This window comes from Athene noctua, unplaced genomic scaffold, assembly GCF_965140245.1.
Source record: "Athene noctua unplaced genomic scaffold, bAthNoc1.hap1.1 HAP1_HAP1_scaffold_36, whole genome shotgun sequence".
NCBI classification, from domain to species: Eukaryota; Metazoa; Chordata; class Aves; order Strigiformes; family Strigidae; genus Athene; species Athene noctua.
Genome location: NW_027437538.1, coordinates 154,774 through 173,231, shown reverse-complemented (window position 1 = coordinate 173,231; position 18,458 = coordinate 154,774). Strand labels below are relative to the sequence as shown.

The window sequence follows — 18,458 nt, the reverse complement described above, 5'->3', positions numbered from 1 at the left end:
GGATGTCCCCAGTACCAGCAAGGGATGGGAGAACCAAAGTGCCCTCCAGTTCCCCAGACTGGAGGCCCTCCAAGTCCACCCCACTAATTACCACCACGCCATAACCTGCTCTCGCTTTGAGGAATGCCTGGGGAAGAAGAGCAAAGGGGTGCTCTGGACTGGATCTTGGTGGGCTGGGGGTGGGCACAGCTTTCCCCAGTCCCCACAGGCCCATGGCTTCCCCTGGTCTGAGCAGGAAAATCCCTTCTGCCCTGCCCAGCCCCATTCCTCCAAGTGTCCCCGGGGATACCTGTCCATGCAAGGGCCAGGGGTGGGGACGGAGACACGGAGAGAGTGAGGAATTCATGTCCTCCAAAGGGGAGGGGTGGAGGTGGGGGAGACCCAAAGACAGGGCACTGGGGGGAATTAGTGGACACCAGGGTACGGGGCTGGAGGGGTTGCCGGGACAGGACTGTGTCGAGTGCAAGTGAGGATGAAAGGAATTCAAGTGGAGGGACACGGAGACTGCAAGCAGAGTGGCTGTTGGGGACAGAAGGAAGAGGAGTGCAGAGGACAAACCCAATGGGATTGGAGAGTGTTTGGGAGTGGGGGATCAAGGCAGGGGATCCGGGGACACTCCTGCAGGGGACAGGATGGACAGTGAAGGAGTGAGGGGAGAGAGGGAAGGAAAGGCCTCGGGAGGGATTCAAGGGAGGGGATTTGGGGACCCCAGAGAGGACATGAAAGAGATGCCAGGGATGAGATGTCTGAAGGGAGCAAACCAATGGGATAGGGAGGGATAAGAGGGGTGGAGGTGGGGGCATCAGGACAAGAATTTTCCTTTGTAGTAAGATACAGCGTGAGAAAGGACTAATGTCACCAAGTGCAGCTGAGGAGGCCCAGGCTGGGCACAGAGCAATGTCCCTGGAAGGGCAGTGCTGTGGTGGAACAGGTCACCCCGAGGGAGACTGGAGCAGCCCCAGGCTTTGTGTGTCAAGGAGCAGGCAGGGAGGACGCAGAGATCTCAGGAAAGGAAGGGAGATGCTCAGGGGAGAGCAGGGTGTGGGAGCTGGGTGGACGTCTCCAGCCGGCAGAGAAAGAGGTGCAGGTGTGGGACACGGTGGGACAGCCTGTGGTGGAGACGACAGAGGGGTGAGCAAAGTCTGAGCATCCCCCAGCAGAGCTGAGCTCTCTCTGCCCTTGGCTCTGGCTGGTGTCTCTGCCACTGGTGGCCATGAGGAAGCCCCTTCCCCTTCCAGCACTGGGTCTCATGGCCTCCCCTTGCCCAGCCGAGAGCCTGGCAGGGGTTGGACCATAGTCCTGCCCTTGGCATTGCCCATCCCCACATCACAGTGCCCCGGGAAGAGCCCTGAGCAATGGGTGAGGGACAGGACCTGATTTCCCAGGGCCTGGGGGTCAGGCCATGGCCCTTCGACCTTACATAACACACCCACGTTTGATCGATATTTGTTACAACCTGACATGGCCTTTGTTTACCGATATTCTCTGCCTCAAGTTTTCTTGTCTAATTAGACAATGGGGAGGCTTTGTCAGTAACGGTCCTCACTGGGACCCATTAACAATGTAAGAATCTTTGGAGTTTGCATCTGACTTGGACTTCTTGACAGGCAACTTCATCATCCAATCCCTGTCAGAGTTCATGGACTTGGTACAAAAGCCACGCGAGGGGTCATTAAATTGCCAAGGGGTGATCCTATGCTGTGATGCTGGGCCGGGCTGCTGGGCTGGAGGGAGCTGAGGGCAAGTGGTCAGCGCTGCAGAGAGCCAGCTCTGCCCAGGAGCAGCTCCTCTGCAAAGCGCAGCAGGGCTGAGGGCACTGCCTGCAGGCACCGAGGGCAGAGGAGCCGGGCACAGAGAGGGCAGAGGCAGACGGCACTGGCAGGGTGCTGAGAGCTCACTGCAGGAGAAATCTTCCCAGCAGGTAACATGGTAAGTGAACTCTTGTTTTGCTGGGTGGGCAGGGGGAGGTGGCATTTTATTCCTCCTTTCTAGAGAAAGTGCTAAGGCAGCTGTTTCATTAGCACATCTTTAATTGTCTCCTGAGCCCCTGCAGAGGCAGAGCTGCCCCTGGGCAGGGCCCTGCTGCCAGGAGGGGTCTGCAGGGCAGAGCTGAGCACCCAGCGGGTGGGATGGGGGCTGTGAGCACTGACAGGGAGGAGACGTGGGGACAGAGAAGCAGCTCCTGGCTGGGACAGCTCCAGGCACCAGAGACATGGGCAGGGAGTCAGAGGGAGCTGCTGCTGGAAACACCTTGGGGGCAGGAATTCAGGCACCCCCTGCCATCCCCTGCAGTGCAGACACCCACTCCAGAGGAGCCCCCTGGTCTCCTCTCCCAGCCAGCAGAGCCCCACCCGCTGTCCCTGTGCTGCCTCCTCCCAGCAGCACTGGGGCATTTCCCCACCTTTCCCCGTGGGCCTCTGCTCCCCGCGTTGGGATCACCGGACGTTCGGGGATGGGCGGGGGTTCAGCTGGGAGCAAGACCTGTGGGCACTGCCATGCAGATGTTTCCCTGGGAGTGAAATGTCCGAGTGCCCTCGCCATCTGCAGGCTCCGGGGGACACAAAGGAGCCAGTTCCCCCCTCAGGACACCCCATCTTTAGGGCACTGGACTCTTTCCCAGTGGGGTCCTGCTGGGCTGCAGCCTGTCCTCCAGAAGGGCACAGCTCTCCCCGGGCAGCTCTGTGTTCTCCAGCAGCCCCGTGAGGAACTGGATGGAGAGAAATGAGAAATCTGTCCCGACTGATTGATGCTTTTTCCTCTGTGAACAGGCCCTCGTGCCGTGAGGGAGCAAATGTCCAACGGCAGCTCCACCACCGAGTTCCTCCTCCTGGCATTCGCAGACAGACGGGAGCTGCAGCTCCTGCACTTCTGGCTCTTCCTGGGCATCTCCCTGGCTGCCCTCCTGGGCAACGGCCTCATCATCACCGCCATCGCCTGTGACCACCGCCTGCACACACCCATGTACTTCTTCCTCCTCAACCTCTCCCTCCTCGACCTGGGCTCCCTCTCCACCACTCTCCCCAAAGCCATGGCCAACTCCCTCTGGGACAACAGGCACATCTCCTACTTGGGGTGTGCTGCACAGCTCTTCTTCTTTCTGTTCTTGATCTCAGCAGAGTTTTCTCTCCTCACCATCATGTCCTACGACCGCTACGTTGCCATCTGCAAACCCCTGCACTACGGGACCCTCCTGGGCAGCAGAGCTTGTGTCCACATGGCAGCAGCTGCCTGGGGCACTGGGTTCCTCACTGCTGTGCTGCACACGGCCAACACATTTTCAATGCCACTGTGCCAAGGCAATGCTGTGAACCAGAGCTTTTGTGAAGTTCCCCAGATCCTCAAGCTCTCCTGTTCAGAATCAGACTACTTCAGGGAAGTTGGGCTTATCACTGTCAGTGCCTTTTTTGATCTTGTTTGTTTTGTGTTCATTGTGGTGTCCTATGTGCAGATCTTCAGGGCCGTGCTGAGGATCCCCTCTGAGCAGGGACGGCACAAAGCCTTTTCCACGTGCCTCCCTCACCTGGCCGTGGTCTCCCTCTTTATCAGCACTGTCATGTTTGCCTACCTGAAGCCCCCCTCCCTCTCCTCCCCAACCCTGGACCTGGTGGTGTCATTTCTCTACTCAGTGGTTTCTCCAACTTTGAACCCCCTCATCTACAGCTTGAGGAACAGGGAGATCAAGGATGCCCTGAGGAAACTGGTTGGACGTCTTTCAGCAGCTGTAGACTGTCCACCTTTCTATTCAAATGACTCACAGTGCATGTCATGACAGGCCAAGCACAGTTTTCCTTCTTTATATATTATTTATTCTTTTTTCCATTTGTGAACATCTGGCCTACAAAGAAGTTCCATTATTCTTCCCCTCTTACATCAGTATCCACCCATCTTGTGTTACTGCTCATCACTTTTTAAAGCAGGAGCCAGCCACTCTGAACTTAAGCAAAATAAATGCACCCAGGACTTCTTAGTCTTACACCCATCCTTACCCGGGCAGGAAGAAACAGGGAATGAGAACGCCTTTCTGGCTGCACCAGCTCAGGGCTCTTGTGCTGGGCTGGAGAGAGGGGATGGCACAGAGGGGCTGCAGACCCCTCAGGAACTGCTGGAGAGGAGAGCAGGAGATGCAAGTTGCCCCGACCTCCTTCTCCTTGTGCCATGGGTGCCTCCCATCTCTGGGGCTGACCCCTCCCTGCCCCCGAGGAGCTGCTGTGCCCTTCAGAGGGGCTGCGGCTGTGGGGTGAGTGCCCAGAGCACCCTGCAGTGGGCACTGCCTTGGGACTAACTCAGACTGGGCTGTGCCGGGGATAGAGTTGGAGAGTGAGCAGGGGAGGTGGGAGAGCTTGGCGGGAGCTGGGCTGGGCTGGAAATTACTGGGGATATAAAACCAGGAGCATATAACTGGCACGGTGTGACCTCGCAGGGTGAGGACTCACACCAGGACATTTGTGGTGCAGAGCCAGGGCTTGTGGAAGGGATCGAAGACATGGAGGTGCAGGAGGGAAGGGGCTGCTCTGTGCCCTTGGTGGCACGGACAGACCAGGAAGGTGGCCCAGGGACTTCATCACCCCCCCGCCTCCCTCATGGGCCATTTCCAGCACTGGCTGCTCACCCCAGGGCTATGGGGAGACTTTCTGTGAGACCGTCTCCATCCTCCGGCTGCTCTCAGGGCCTGGATGGGGGAATGGCCAGCCCTGCCCGGCCTCTCTGCTGGCCCAGACCCCGGCAGACCCTGGAACAAGGGTGTCTGCAAAGCCCAGCATGGGACACGGCTGGGTCTGGGCAGGGGTCGGGTGCTGGGGGAGCTTCCAGTGCAGCGTGGCCGTGGGGAGAAGGGGCAGTGAAGGTGTCTGGGAGACTGAGCTGGGGAACCTTTCAGCTATCACAAATCAAATGCAGGAGGTGACTGAGACAATCCAGCACAGATTTACCAAGGACGAATCATGCCAATGTAACCCGATCACCTTCCACTGAGGAACATCTTCTGTCAACATGAGGAGAGCAGTGGATGTTGTTCACCTGCACTTCAGCAGAGCATTCAACACTGCTTCCTACAGCCTTCTCCTGGGCAAATGGACACGATACAGAGGGGAGGGCTGCTCTGTGAGGTGGGTAGGAAAGTGGCTACCAGGCTGCACTCAGAGGGTGCTGACCAGTGCTTTCTACTCAGCCTGAAGCCTGTAACGTGTTGGATCCTCCAGGAAATGATACTGGGCCCGACGCTGTTCAACATCTTCTTAAATTACCTGGGTGACAGGCGTGAAATCACCCTCACAATGTTTTCTGACAAAACCACATGGAGGGGTGAGGTGGACATGTCAGAAGGCAGAGCTCCTTCACAGAGAGACCCGGACCGTCTGGAAGAATGGGAAGGTCAGAAAGTAATCATTAGCCTCTACTCCCATCTCTTAGGTCTCCTTTGGAGCTGGGGGCCCAGCCCCAGCAGGCAGAAGGGATTCAGGAGCCGAGGGCCCAGCTGCCCCATGGAGGAGCAGCCCCAGTGTTCCTCAAGGCTGCCTGTGAGCTGGGGCTGCTGCTGCCCTGGAGCCCCGGCCAAGGACAGCAGCAGGACGTGGCCTTTTCAGGGCTGGGCTCTCCTCACTTCCACACTGTCCCGCTGTGCCCTTGCATCTGTGTCACTTCCAAGTTCTTGTGTAGCTCTGAACAGTCTCATCATGTCCGCAGTGGTACCCCTATGGCTGCAGGCAGGAGCAGGCCATGGGCGCTGTGGTGTCAGAGCTGGTCTCTAGGCCAGCACCACCATGTCCCAGGTGGATCTGTTAGGGACCAAGACCTCCCATTCTCCTTACGCATGTCCATGCAGGCAGCGACTGCTCTTGGATTTACCTGCCTGGCCCTGTCCCACCTGCAGTGGGGCTGGTGGCAGAAGCCACCCTGGAGAGGAATCGGGAGCTGCCGGGAGAGCTCAGGGGATCTCCAGAACAGTGTGTGAGTCTGGTGGGCAGTGAGTGGCACCTCATCAATTGGGTGACTACCCAAGTTGGATTGTCCTGGAGGAAGAGGTGACCCTGAGCACACCATGGGCGAACAAAGGCCTTGCAGTGCCAGGAGAGGCTGTGAGGAGTCAGCAGGAAAAGAGACACATGACTGGAGATGTGTTCAGGACAGCCTCTCGGAAAGCCCACGGGCTGGATTGGGAGCAGCCCTCCCTTGCCCTTTGTGCCATCGGAGACACCCCATGGTCCTGCCCAGTCCCGTCCTCGGCCCTTGAGCCATCCAGGGAAGATGGAAATGGCCTCAGCAGCAGTGAAGCCCGTCTGCCTGGCTCTGCTGCCCACCCCCAACAGCGTGGCCAGTGCAGGGTCCCCCCGTGTCCTGAGAGCACCACAGTCCCCTTGCTCTGCAGAGCAGCTCTGCCAGCTTGGGGGCTGCACGGAGTATGGGCAGGAAGCCAGGAAAGGCTGCTCAGGCCAGCGCGGACACTCTCACCTGGGGACAGGACATCTGGGGAGCAGGGATGTCACTGGAGAAGAGCATGGGAGCATCTCTGTGCCTGCAGGGAGGAATCCATGAAAAAGAGAAACGTCTTCCCACAGGCACCAATCCAGGGCAAGCTCTGCTTTCACCTGGCCAGGACTTTTACGCTGGCATGGAGAGAGGGGCTGATAGTGAGGGGACAGAGTCAGTCTGTGGTACCTGGGTCCTGCTTCTCCCGTTCTTTTCAGTACATATCGAACAATTGATCTTACCTGGAATAAGGGAGCTGTTATGTGTTAATGAGGGAGGGGGGCTGGAAACAGGGTGAATGGCCGGATCCAGAAGGCCGTGGCCAAGAGCACAAAGTGCCCGTGGGAGCAGGGCACCAGTGGTGACCCCCAGGGGCCAGTCCTGAGTCCAGTCCTGTTTAACAGGTGGGTTTGCTGATGGCAATGGGAAGGGATGGGATGCAGATGGGAAGCTCAAGGGAGCTCGTGACTTCAGGCTGTGACTCTGGGAGTGACTATGGACAGAGTCTGGGGCAGGGGGGGCTGTGGGGGTTCTTGGGGTCTCTGCTTGACAAAAAACATGTTTTCCTGTTCTAAGCCCATCTCCACTGTTGAAAGTGGCCTTCAGAAGTGATAAAAAGGACTTAATATGCAGCAGAGGAGTGTATTTTATTTTTGATTGAACCATGCCTTCTGCTGATTTAGCTTTCTGGCAATTAAACATCCTTCTGTGTCTGCGTGCAGCTGTGTGCAAGTACCAAGTACAGCAGGTGGGAGTTGGTGGGAAAGGTCTGAAAGATGCAGCTTCAGACTGTCATGGAGAAAGCTCAGGTGTGAACAGAGGTGCTGGAAGTGCCAGGGGGCTGATGAGAGAAATGTGGGGTTGGAGGCAGGGACAAAGATTGCCCCCAGAGTGTCTGACATGGAGGGTCTTGGCTTCCCTCCATGTTCAGCCTCTATCAGCAGATGCTCAGGACCAATATCCAGTGGAGTTTGCTGATGTCACTGCATGGGTGAGCAGAAATACAAGGAGCAGTGGAAAGAGAAGAAATTGTTCCTTACTGACATTTAGGACTGAAAGCTTTTCCCTTTGCCTGCACGGCTGAAACCTCTCACACTCACCCCGTCAGAAGGGAGGAATGAAGTTCTGCCAGAGACTTGGCTTGTCAGGGGGATTTGCGTGTTCATGAGCCCTCTGGTGCCAAGTTCCTGAACTGCAGGTGCAGCAGAGGGGTTGGAGTGGCCTCTAGAGAAGGGCAAGTCAGCAGCAAAGCTCCAAGGCTGTGAGGGTGTCAGTGATGCCCAGCGAGGGCCATCACTGGAGAGGCCGGGCAGGGAATGAGGAGACAAGGTTCCTGTCCCTGGGGCTGGGGAAGCAGGAAGGCAGAGGCTCTGCTCACAGGCTGCCAATCCAATGTTGAGGGGCCCTGAAAGGCCTTGATGGGTTTCATCCCCAGGAGGGTCCAGCCCTGAGCCCATCCCCTGGGAACGGGGATCCTTTCCCTCCTGGGATGCTCAGGGCTCTTCCTGGGGCAGGGAGAGGCAGGGGGTGATGCTGTTATAATCAGACGAAGCCAATTTTCATTTAAAAAAAAAAGATATTTTTATTTGGGTTCAATCAATTTTGGGTGAGAGGCAATAGGCAAAGCAGCGCTGGGTGCGTGGAGAGCCGCAACTCTGCCACACGCACCCCGAATTTCAAAAAACCCCGCGTTCTTATACTCTTGTGTCATCGTCTTTAACCAGTCTTTCTCATCAGATGATTGTCCTGCTCTTTTTCATTGGATCATTTGGGTTGCTGGGGTGCATGTCCTCTTCCTATTGGGTCTTTTGAAAGTTTCGAAACCTTGGTCTCTTGGCGCGCTTTTCTCCTATTGGATTTTTTTTTTTTTAAAGCCTCATGATCTCATCCTTTTGGCGGGCTTTTTTTTTTTTTTTTTTTCTCTCAAACAGAAATTACAGTTCTTGGTGGAGTTTTTTTTAAGGCATAGTTACATTGTTCCCATCTAATGTTAGGTGGGGTTTGGGAGACACGGTTCCATTGTTCCAATCTGAATGGCCCATTTTACATTTAATTGTCTAACATTTACAGGTCGTTCAAGTGTACCATACCCGCCTTGCCCAGCCCAGCAGATTAGTTACAATAGTTTTTATTACAACACCCACCCTGCTTAACTTAGCAAATTAGTTACAATAAATTATTACAATCCCCCCCCCCTTTTTTTTTTTTTTTTTATACCCTAATTTGCTGGTTAAGCTTTAAAATAGCTTCTCTAGTAGCCTCTAAAAGGGCGGTATCTTATGGTTCAGTCTCTAGTTGGTGTTCTTCTTGTTGGGCTAAACCAGTGTATTGTTGCCTTAACATCATGAGTTGGACAGCTTCAATCCTGTTCTTAACAAGGTTAATTAATTTGTTCAAGATACAAAGTCCAAAAGTGAGAATTAATAACAAAATAATCAGGGATCCAGTTAAGGTTATTTTTATCTCCTAAAGGACTGAAAACTTCATTCAAAATTATCATTTATCTGTATATTGCAATACCAGGATCCCATATCATTTTTCCATACACAGGTTCGATTATAAAAGCTATTTCTGTATAATTTAGCATGTTCAGTTTTATTTTTATCTGACCAAAATCCCTTGAATCCTTTGCTATGTCCCTGTTCATTAAGCCATAACCATATATAAATACCTCTGTCTTTGTTGATCAATTTATGTGTAAGTGTCCACTGGCACTTACTCTCCCCTACATCAATTCCTCCTGTCTGAGTTTGGTTCACACAAAATCTGCCCTGATTTGGAAACTGGATTGGCCATGTTCCGTTTTCTTCCCAGACAGTGTTGTTAATATCACTGTAATTACTCACAGTCTGCGATGGAGTAAGGGGTACAGAGACCCACGGCCAGCTGGACAGTCCTAAAGGTCCTCCACAGACCCAACAGTGGCTTAGATTGAAAGTTCTGCTTATTGTCTTGGCTAATAAAACAAACTCATTATCTTCAAGGGGACCATATGGAGTACTTCGATTTTCTGTATTCATTACAGGGCTGATACATATAATTAGGAGAAAAAGGAAACCACTATAGTGAGGTCCGGTATGGCACATTTTTCTGTTTGTCCCTAGACCCATTGGGTTGCTGCCAACGGCCGGGTGTTTATCTTCTTAACAGCAAAAATGGAGGCCAACCCGGTCTTGCCCTCACTTTGAATTTATTTTTAGTCTTCTCCTTTTTGTAACTCTTATTCAATTTCTTATTCAACTATATACAACGGCTTATACACTTATTTATAAAGCAGACACCACAACTTATTATAACAAACATTCAGGATTTTACAAAACTTCATAAGAAATACCTTAAATGTTCTGGTTACCCACATAGAGTCCTTTAATTATTCAGTTAGTCTTAATCGGTCCATCCCTTTGTTGATTCCGCTGCATTCGAAGCTTTAGGTCTCCCAGCGTTGATTCAATCTTCCACTGAGGCTCTTCTGTAACAGGTCCTTTTACCCTGAAACTCGAGTCCACCCTCTCTCAGCAGTTCTTACAGCAGTTTTTGTGGTTAACAGTACTCGGAATGGTCCTTCTTATCCATGAGATAAGCTTTCCTCCTTCCAGGTTTTAATCATTACTTCATCTCCTGGTTGTATTTTGTGTACTGCAAATCCTAAAGGAGGTGTCTGGGCTAATATGATCCGAATTAAATGCTCTTAGAATTCCAAATCGTGGTAGAATTTGTTCCAGTACTATTTTGGTTACTGACTGAGCAGTCGCTCGGGTGGTAGGGAAGGCTTCTACCCAGTGAGTTAATTGATCTACCATTACCAGCAAATATTTATATCTCCCAACTTTTGGTGTTTCTGTGAAATCTATCTGGACCCTCTCAAAGGTTGATAAGCTGTTTTCCTTCCACCAGCTGCGGTCTGTCTCATAGTTCTTTTATTAACCTTTTAACATGTTAAACAACCGTATGTAGTTTGGTTTGCAATTTCATATATTCCAATGCAGCCAAAATATCTCAAGAAATGATCACTCAAAGCCCTAGTGCCCCAAGGACTTCATTTTCTACAATTTGTAATTTAGATTTTGAAACCTTTAATTTTTTTTTTTTTTTTTTTTTTTTAATGCCTGCCCAAAAAGGTTAGGTGATTCTGTAAACCCTTGGGGAAGCACTGTCCATCTGAGTTGTTGTTTTCTATTATTAGATGGATCTTCCCATTCAAATGCAAAATAGTCTCTGTTCCCCTTGTCCGGGGGGGGGGGGGGGGGGGGGGTAGGATCAAAATGCATCCTTTAAGTCAATTACACTGTACCAAATATAATTAGGGGTAGTTGGTTCAACAGCATATAGGGGTTTGCTACCACAGGGAAACGAGCCACAGTTTGCTGATTTACAGCCCTGAAATCTTGCACCAATCCGTAAGATCCATCTGATTTTAAAACCGGTAAAATAGATATATTATATGGAGACATACAAGGTTCCAATGTACCTTTACTTAATAATTCGTCTGTAACTGGTTTCAGCCCCTCTTGACCCTTAAGGGGAATGGGGTATTGTTTTATCTGAATTGGTGTCTCCGGATCAATTATATCAATTTTAATAGGCTTTATTTTAAGCTTTCCAATCTCTCCTTTTGTATACCAGACTTTAGGATTTATCTGTTGCTCGTCTTTTCCCATTAATGTATATTTTTAAAAATTTTTCTTGTACTATTATTTTTTTTAATTTCAGCTTCTGGTAGCAATAATAAATCCCCTCGGAATATTTTTTACAGTTGATTTTTTTTTTTTTTTCCGCACCCCTATTTGCTAAAAATCCAAACTCTTCTCTCTGGGGCTTCATTTTATTTTTATCAAGCACTCCTTTGACGTCTTTGTCCCCAGAAAACAGAGCTCCCGACTCCGTTATTCTTCTTTAAACATCCTTTTATCCTGCTCCTGTTTTCTACAGTTCTGCTGTAAATGTCCCTTCTTTCCACAATAATAGCATGCTAATTCGTTTCCTCTAATTACTGCCCCTTGCTTTTCACCACCCAAAGCTGCAGGTAAAGCCATTAGAATGAGATCTCAGAGGTTTCTCTGACTGCTGCAAATATTTTCGCCTTTGCTTTCTGCTTTTACACTTTCTGTGTTTCTTTTAACAGCTCCTGCAGACTCCGGTCTTGCCAATTGTATACTTTTCTAATTTTTTCCTGATGGCACCTCACGAATTGGCTACGAATTGAGTGGGTTGGGGGTGGGGGGGTGTTGTTGGTTTGTTGTTTTTTTTTTTTAATAAAGTCTCTCCCATGGGGCGTGTCGGCTCTACCCCCGAATACATTTGTAAATTCCTTCTTAATCTTTCCAGCCAATCAGTGGGTGATTAATCTCTCCCTTGATGTTCGCTAAAGACTATATTAATGTTTTGCCCCCGAGGAACTGCTTCTCTAATGCCGGCCACTGTTAAATTTCTGAGGTCCCTCATATTCTGTTGGCCCTGTTCTTGGTGACCCCAGTTAGGGCGGACACTGGGCCAGTTCTGATCTGCCGGCGGCCCCGCTTGGTTTTGCAGTTCCCACAAACACATTCCGGCTGGTCGAATCATTTGCCTTTCCTTGGTCGTAAATAAAATGCTCTAAAATGGACTGTACTTCTTCCCAGGTGTAAGTATTGGGACCTAAAAATTGATCTAACCTCTCAGCTACTCCGAGAGGATCATCTAATAGTCCTTTATTTTTTTTTTTTATAATTTCGTCCATCAGAGGTGTTTAACGGGACTGCCACAAATCCGATGCCTCCTTGGTTGCCTCCGAGGGGCACCTCCCGTGAGGGATAAAGACGCTCCCTCAGTTACGGCAGTTTTACCTCTTGTACATGCAGCCGGAGGCAGAAGGGGAACCGCCGGGGGTGTTAAAGCAGCTGGAGTTAAGGCCGCCGGAGCTGTTAAAGCCGCCGGGGCCCGGGCAGGCAAAGCCGCCGGGGCTGTTAAAGCCGCCGGGGCTGTTAAATTGAAGTATGGGGGCGGCAAGTTATCTAGTGGTTCCCATTCATCATCTTTCTCTGTCCCTTTCTTGTTCTTGTCCCCTTTTGCTTCAGATTTCTCATTCTTTTTTAGTGTAAATATTGAAGCTGGATAGGGACGTGAAGCCCTGATCCACAATTTTGCATAATCACTTTCTTCTTGACTAAAAGGTCTTTTTGACTGAACATATGTACTTAAAGCCTGGCAAATCCAGTCTTCAAAAGATCCAAAAGTAGGCCAGAAGACATGTGGTTTTAAAGGTTTCTTTGGCCATTCAACCATACAATATTGGACTAATTTTAATTTACTTTTTCCTTTTCTAGGACCATCTTCATTCCAATTTCTAATCATTATGCCGAATGGGCTATCTGGTGGTATATCTCGTAATTTATTCATTTTTTTCTGGTCCCGGTTTTTTGATTCTCTTTGACCCATCTAGGGGTTTTACTGTGGCAGTTTCTCTCACCCTTGTAGGGGGTTAGATCCAGGGAGCTGAATATCTCACCCACCCACGTACCTCCTGGGAATTTTACACGGCAATTCATCTCGCCTTGGGAGTTTTCTATGGCAGTTCCTTTTGCCTTGGGAATTTTCTACGGCAATTCCTCTCGCCTTGGGAATTTTCTACGGCAATTCCTCTCGCCCTTGGTTACCGGTGAGAGTGTCCTGCGGGGGGGCTGAACCCTTTACCCACCCGCGTACCCCTAGAACCCGTGCTCCCATCCACGAGTCCTATAGGATCCGCTTCGGTCCTTCACCGGCCAAATCCCTCACGGGAGTTTGGAACCGCGGTTAGAAGACCTCCACACTCAATTCGGAACTCAAATCCTGGCTCCAAAACTACTTTTGTTTCCAAAATGAGGTTCCGTCTCAATCACACTCTCACACACAAGCAACCGAATCCCACCCAACCGAACGGTATGCCTTATACTCACCACTTCGTCGTCCGCATTCGGATCTTCGTGCACCAGAATTACGGGTATTAATACTGGAGTCTTTCCTTTGGAGCTCCGATTCTTTTGACTATTGCTTCTCTTTTTGTTCGTTGATCTCTGGAGACTGACCCAGACTGCTACTTTCGAGCCACAATCTGTGGGGCGCCCCTCGAGAAGCCACAGTCCAAGAAAGCACACTGAGATCACGTCGGGGTCACCAAATTGTTATAATCAGACGAAGCCAATTTTCATTTTAAAAAAAAGATATTTTTATTTGGGTTCAATCAATTTTGGGTGAGAGGCAATAGGCAAAGCAGCGCTGGGTGCATGGAGAGCCACAACTCTGCCACACGCACCCCGAATTCCAAATAACCCCACGTTCTTATACTCTTGTGTCATCGTCTTTAACCAGTCTTTCTCATCAGATGATTGTCCTGCTCTTTTTCATTGGATCATTTGGGTTGCTGGGGTGCATGTCCTCCTCCTATTGGGTCTTTTGAAAGTTTCGAAACCTTGGTCTCTTGGCGCGCTTTTCTCCTATTGGATTTTTTTTTTTAAAAGCCTCATGATCCCATCCTTTTGGCGGGCTTTTTTTTTTTTTTTTTTTTCTCTCAAACAGAAATTACTTATCAGTTCTTCGTGGAGTTTTTTTTTAAGGCATAGTTACATTGTTCCCATCTAATGTTAGGTGGGGTTTCGGAGACACGGTTCCATTGTTCCAATCTGAATGGCCCATTTTACATTTAATTGTCTAACATTTACTGGTCGTTCAAGTGTACCATACCCGCCTTGCCCAGCCCAGCAGATTAGTTACAATAGTTTTTATTACAACACCCACCCTGCTTAACTTAGCAAATTAGTTACAATAAATTATTACAATGCCGAGGCAGGACAGCGGCCGGATCCCCCCAGGCTCTGTGGAGGGTGGGGAGGAGGCAGCAAAGTGCTGTGCCTGTAGGAACTGGTGTCCTCTCAGGGTCCTCAGGGGAAGCGACAGCAGCCATAGTCGAGAGGACAAGGATTTCAGTTCTGTTGGGGGGTGCCAGCCTCAGCCAAGGGCCCATCCCCACCACAGGCTGTCCCACACTTTCCTCTGCCTCGGCCTGTTTCTCTGCAGATTTTCACCCCACCCCTGCTGCCCCACCTCACTCTGACCCCAGGCTGTCCCAGCACTTACTGATGACTCTCTGTCCTCACTGTCTTCAAACAGAAACTGTCATTGTCTGTGCTCTGACAAGGGCTGTGAGATCCCCAGAACCTGTGCAGCAGGTGATGAACTGATCACACACCCCATCCCCTGCCCCCCTGCGCCGCTGCGAGGGAGGAGGGAGAGAAATCAGGAGCAAAGCTGAGCCTGGGAAGAAAGCAGGGGAGAGGGAAGGGGCTTTTACATGTGGTAAAACCTCTCAGTGTCCCAGTCTGGGGTTTAACTTTTGTTGTTAGTGTTTGAATTAAATGAAGGGTTTTTTGTTCCCCTAACCTGTCTGTCTTTTGCTCATGGCCATAAGGGGTGAATCATCCCTCCCTGTCCCGATCTTGATGTCTGAGCTCTTTGTTGTGTTTTTTCCTTCCCACTCCGGAGAGGGGAGGGGTCACTGAAAGGCCGAGCTGGCCAGGGCTGTGAAGACTGGCTGCCATGACCCTGAAATAGCAGGGCCCCAGTTCAGGAGGGGAGGGAGGAAGCAGATTGGAAGACACCAGACGCCAGAATTCAGAGGAGCAGCCTTTGGCCTGTTCTGGGCAGTTTCCGTGGGGATCTCATGGTCAGCAGCGCTGAAGGGAAGCCCAGCTCACTGCAACTGGTCTGCAAGAGCATCTTCCCAGCTTGGCAATGGTCTGTAGCAAAACTCAGTGGAAACTGGAAAGTGAGGTCAAGGGCATCAGAACAAAGGTGTTGTCTGCTTCAGGAAGAGTTAACAAAGTAGCAGAGAGCATGTGGGAGCTCTGTTCCATGTAGTAAGGGTCTGTGGAGAAAGGTCTGAGACACTCTGTCCTCTTCTCCTCAGCCTTCCCCAGCAAGGTCTGCCCGGCCTTTGTGCCTCGAGGCAGGACTCTGGAGCAGAACAGTCAGGGGGCGGTGAAAACTAGATCAGAGGCTACTTGATGAACCTCAACCCTTCCAGTCCACAAGCGCAGAGGGGCTGCATCCCAGGGTGCTGAGAGAGCAGGATGATGTCACAGAGAGGCCACTCCCCATCATCTCTGAAAGGTTTTGGAGACTGGGGAAATAACGGGAGTTTATTGATATCACATGATCTGTAACCAGAACAGAAGGGAAATGGAAAAAGAATAAATGATTTCTCACTGTTCCTGAGAACTGAAACTTGTTCACGTTGACTGTGCTCCTGAAACCTCTGAGATGAAGCACCTAAGAAGAGAGGAGTTAAGGGAAGTGCTGCCCACTGCCTTGGCTTGTCAGGGCATTTTGTCTGTTCCTGAGCCCTCTAGTGCCAAATTCCTGAACTGCAGATCCTGAAAGAAGAAAGTGTGGGTGCGTATGCCAGGTCGCGAACTGTCAGCATCATTGACAATGTAACAGTGTCATCAGCATTCAAGTTAAATGATTAACGATATCTAAATTAATGACGCACTTGTGATAGGAGACTAACGGCGTCTAGATTAACGACGGCTAAAACCAAAAGTATTTGTGGTCATTAGGGAAGAAACAGATAAGAAAGGAATCTGTAGAATAACAAATCAGAAATTTATCTACCGGTTGTGCACGCTTGGTAGCGCTTGTTGAAAGTGCTGAGAGGAACGAGTTTTTGAAATGAGCATGCGCCAGAGCAACACGCGGATTTGCTGTCACAGGAATATATAAGGACTTGTTTTTCTAATAAAGATCGGAGCTTGACTGTTAACCATATTGGTGTGTGTCTTGTCTCACAGCCTCGTCCTGCAAATAAGGGGGTTCCGGCTACAACTGGTGCCCCAACAGGGACCTCTTTTTTATTGCTTAAATGCAGAAACTCGCTTAAATGCGGAACCTCGCTTAAATGCGGAAGACTCCGAAGCATCACCGAAGGTGATACTGGGGGAAACAGCAGGGCACAGGACGAAACGCCAGAGCGTGGAGATCCTGCAGGTATGGAAAAAGACGCGGCCCTAAAACTGCTGTTAAGTATCCTTTCTATGAGAGGCGAAGAAAAAGCTATTAGAAATCTTAAACAGCTCACTGAGTGAGCGCATGGAGAACTTTTTTTGAGATAAGAAAAAGACAAATAATGAACGCGGTTAGACTGTTAACACAGAGAAGGAGAACACAGAGGGAGAGGATGCCTATTTTGAACCTCGGGAGCAAGATTGATATGCTGGTCTTTCGACTGCGATAATCTTTTAGACCCTGACGCTATAAATCCTGAAAAAGAATCTGGCCTGTGTCCTCGCTTAGCTGGGGATGATCCGTGGGTAAAAGTGAGGCGAGAAACCTTGGCGCAAGGGGATATGGACATGGCGAGAGAGATTCTTACTCCTGTAAGCTATGAGCCGGGACATCAGGCACGTTGGGAAGGATGGCATTTTTCTGTTGTTAAAGATCTACAGAAAAGCATTAATGAAGACGGGTTGCAAAACTCATTTACAACAGCTGTACTGGAGGGAATCACTCAGGGATGTCGATTGGCCCCATAAAAATTGGCTAGCATTCTTAAGAAAAAACTGGCATTCACGCCGGCACAGTACTCTATCTGGAAAACCGAGCGTGTGGATCTCTGTGCTCAGTATTCTTGCCCTCCCCACCCCCCCCCCCCAAACCTGCACGCGCGGAGCTGGCAGCAGCTGCCCGGGGCCTCCCCGGGCCCCCCCCCGCGGAGCGGCCGCCTGGGGCTGAGCCCGGCACTGCGCTCTCGGCACCCCCCGGCAAAAGCGGCAGGTTTTTCACAGAGAAGGTGCTGACGCTGTCATGCAGCAATGGCTTTGTATGTTCTTAATGGTGTTTTTGTATTTGTAATATTTGTCATTTCATGTTGTGAGTAATAAGTGTACGGGGCTCCTCTGTGTGGGGTGTGATTGGTTTGCGTGTGGGAGACGCGGCCCAGCTGAAGCTGCGGAGTTCTGCGGCCGCCAGGGAAGCGGCCAGGGAGGAACGCAGGAACGACAGGGTCCTAGTGCCTGCCCGCTGTGTCGTCAGTGCTGCGGTTTGTTTGGGCTCAGGGTTTTAAGTCTCTCAAGTGAAATATCTCCTCTAGCAGGAGGCGGTAATTCTGTGTTAATTGTTGTCTTGAATTTAGGTGCATACACTGCGGGGAGAGTGCACCTCTGAACCATCTGCCTAATGAAAATATTGTTAAAAAATTATCTACAACCTTACATGGCTTGTTTGTTTTACCAGGGGTCGTAGATGCCGGTTATGAAGAGAAAAATCAAAATTATGGTCTGTACCCCTGTGTTCAGTAACAAAAAAGTCAAAAATAGTTCAGCTTGTTAATCTTACTGCGGCTCCCCCTAACAGTATACCAAGAAGATTCAGTGACTCAGGATTTGGATCAGCAGGTACCCCTTAAATATTTTTGGACTCAGTAACACAAGGTTGACTTCTGGTAAAATGTACTCTCGTTAAAGCTAAAAAATCTGTTGAGCTGACAGGCATCTTAGATACGGGTGCAGATGTGACCATAATATCTGTGAGCAGATTGGCTGTTAGCCCTGGTACCTCAAATGCTGTTCAGGGTTGGTGTCATGCTGTAACAATTTAAAGCAAGGATCTCATTCATGTGAGGGGATCAAAAAACTGGTAGCAAATATTCATCCATTTCTATTGGAAACCCCTATTGCATTTTGGGGTCATGACTGTATGACTCGATGGGGAACTCAAACTGGATCAAATTTGTCTTAATCACCACTGTAGCACAACCCCCCCTGAAACCCCCCTGACACTCACCTTGTGAACCGAATCACCTGTGTGACTCAGTCAGTGGCCCTTCCCAAGGAAAAAGTCGTGCCACCATAATGATTTACTTCAAGGACAATTAAGTTTATAATTTTAAAGAAAAGTGGTAAATAGTGACTTTTACATGATCTCCGACATATCAATGATACCATGGAGGATAAAAATATTTTGCAACCATGAATGCCCTCCCC

General features: G+C 50.1%; 1 protein-coding gene across 1 annotated transcript; it reads left to right on the top strand.

Moving 5' to 3' along the window:
* The first annotated feature begins 2,791 nt into the window (after positions 1-2,791).
* Positions 2,792-3,769, top strand: LOC141974195 (olfactory receptor 14A16-like). Its single transcript, XM_074933532.1, has one exon. The coding sequence runs from the start codon at positions 2,792-2,794 to the stop codon at positions 3,767-3,769; it is 978 nt and encodes a 325-aa protein (XP_074789633.1).
* Positions 3,770-18,458: the final 14,689 nt, after the last annotated feature.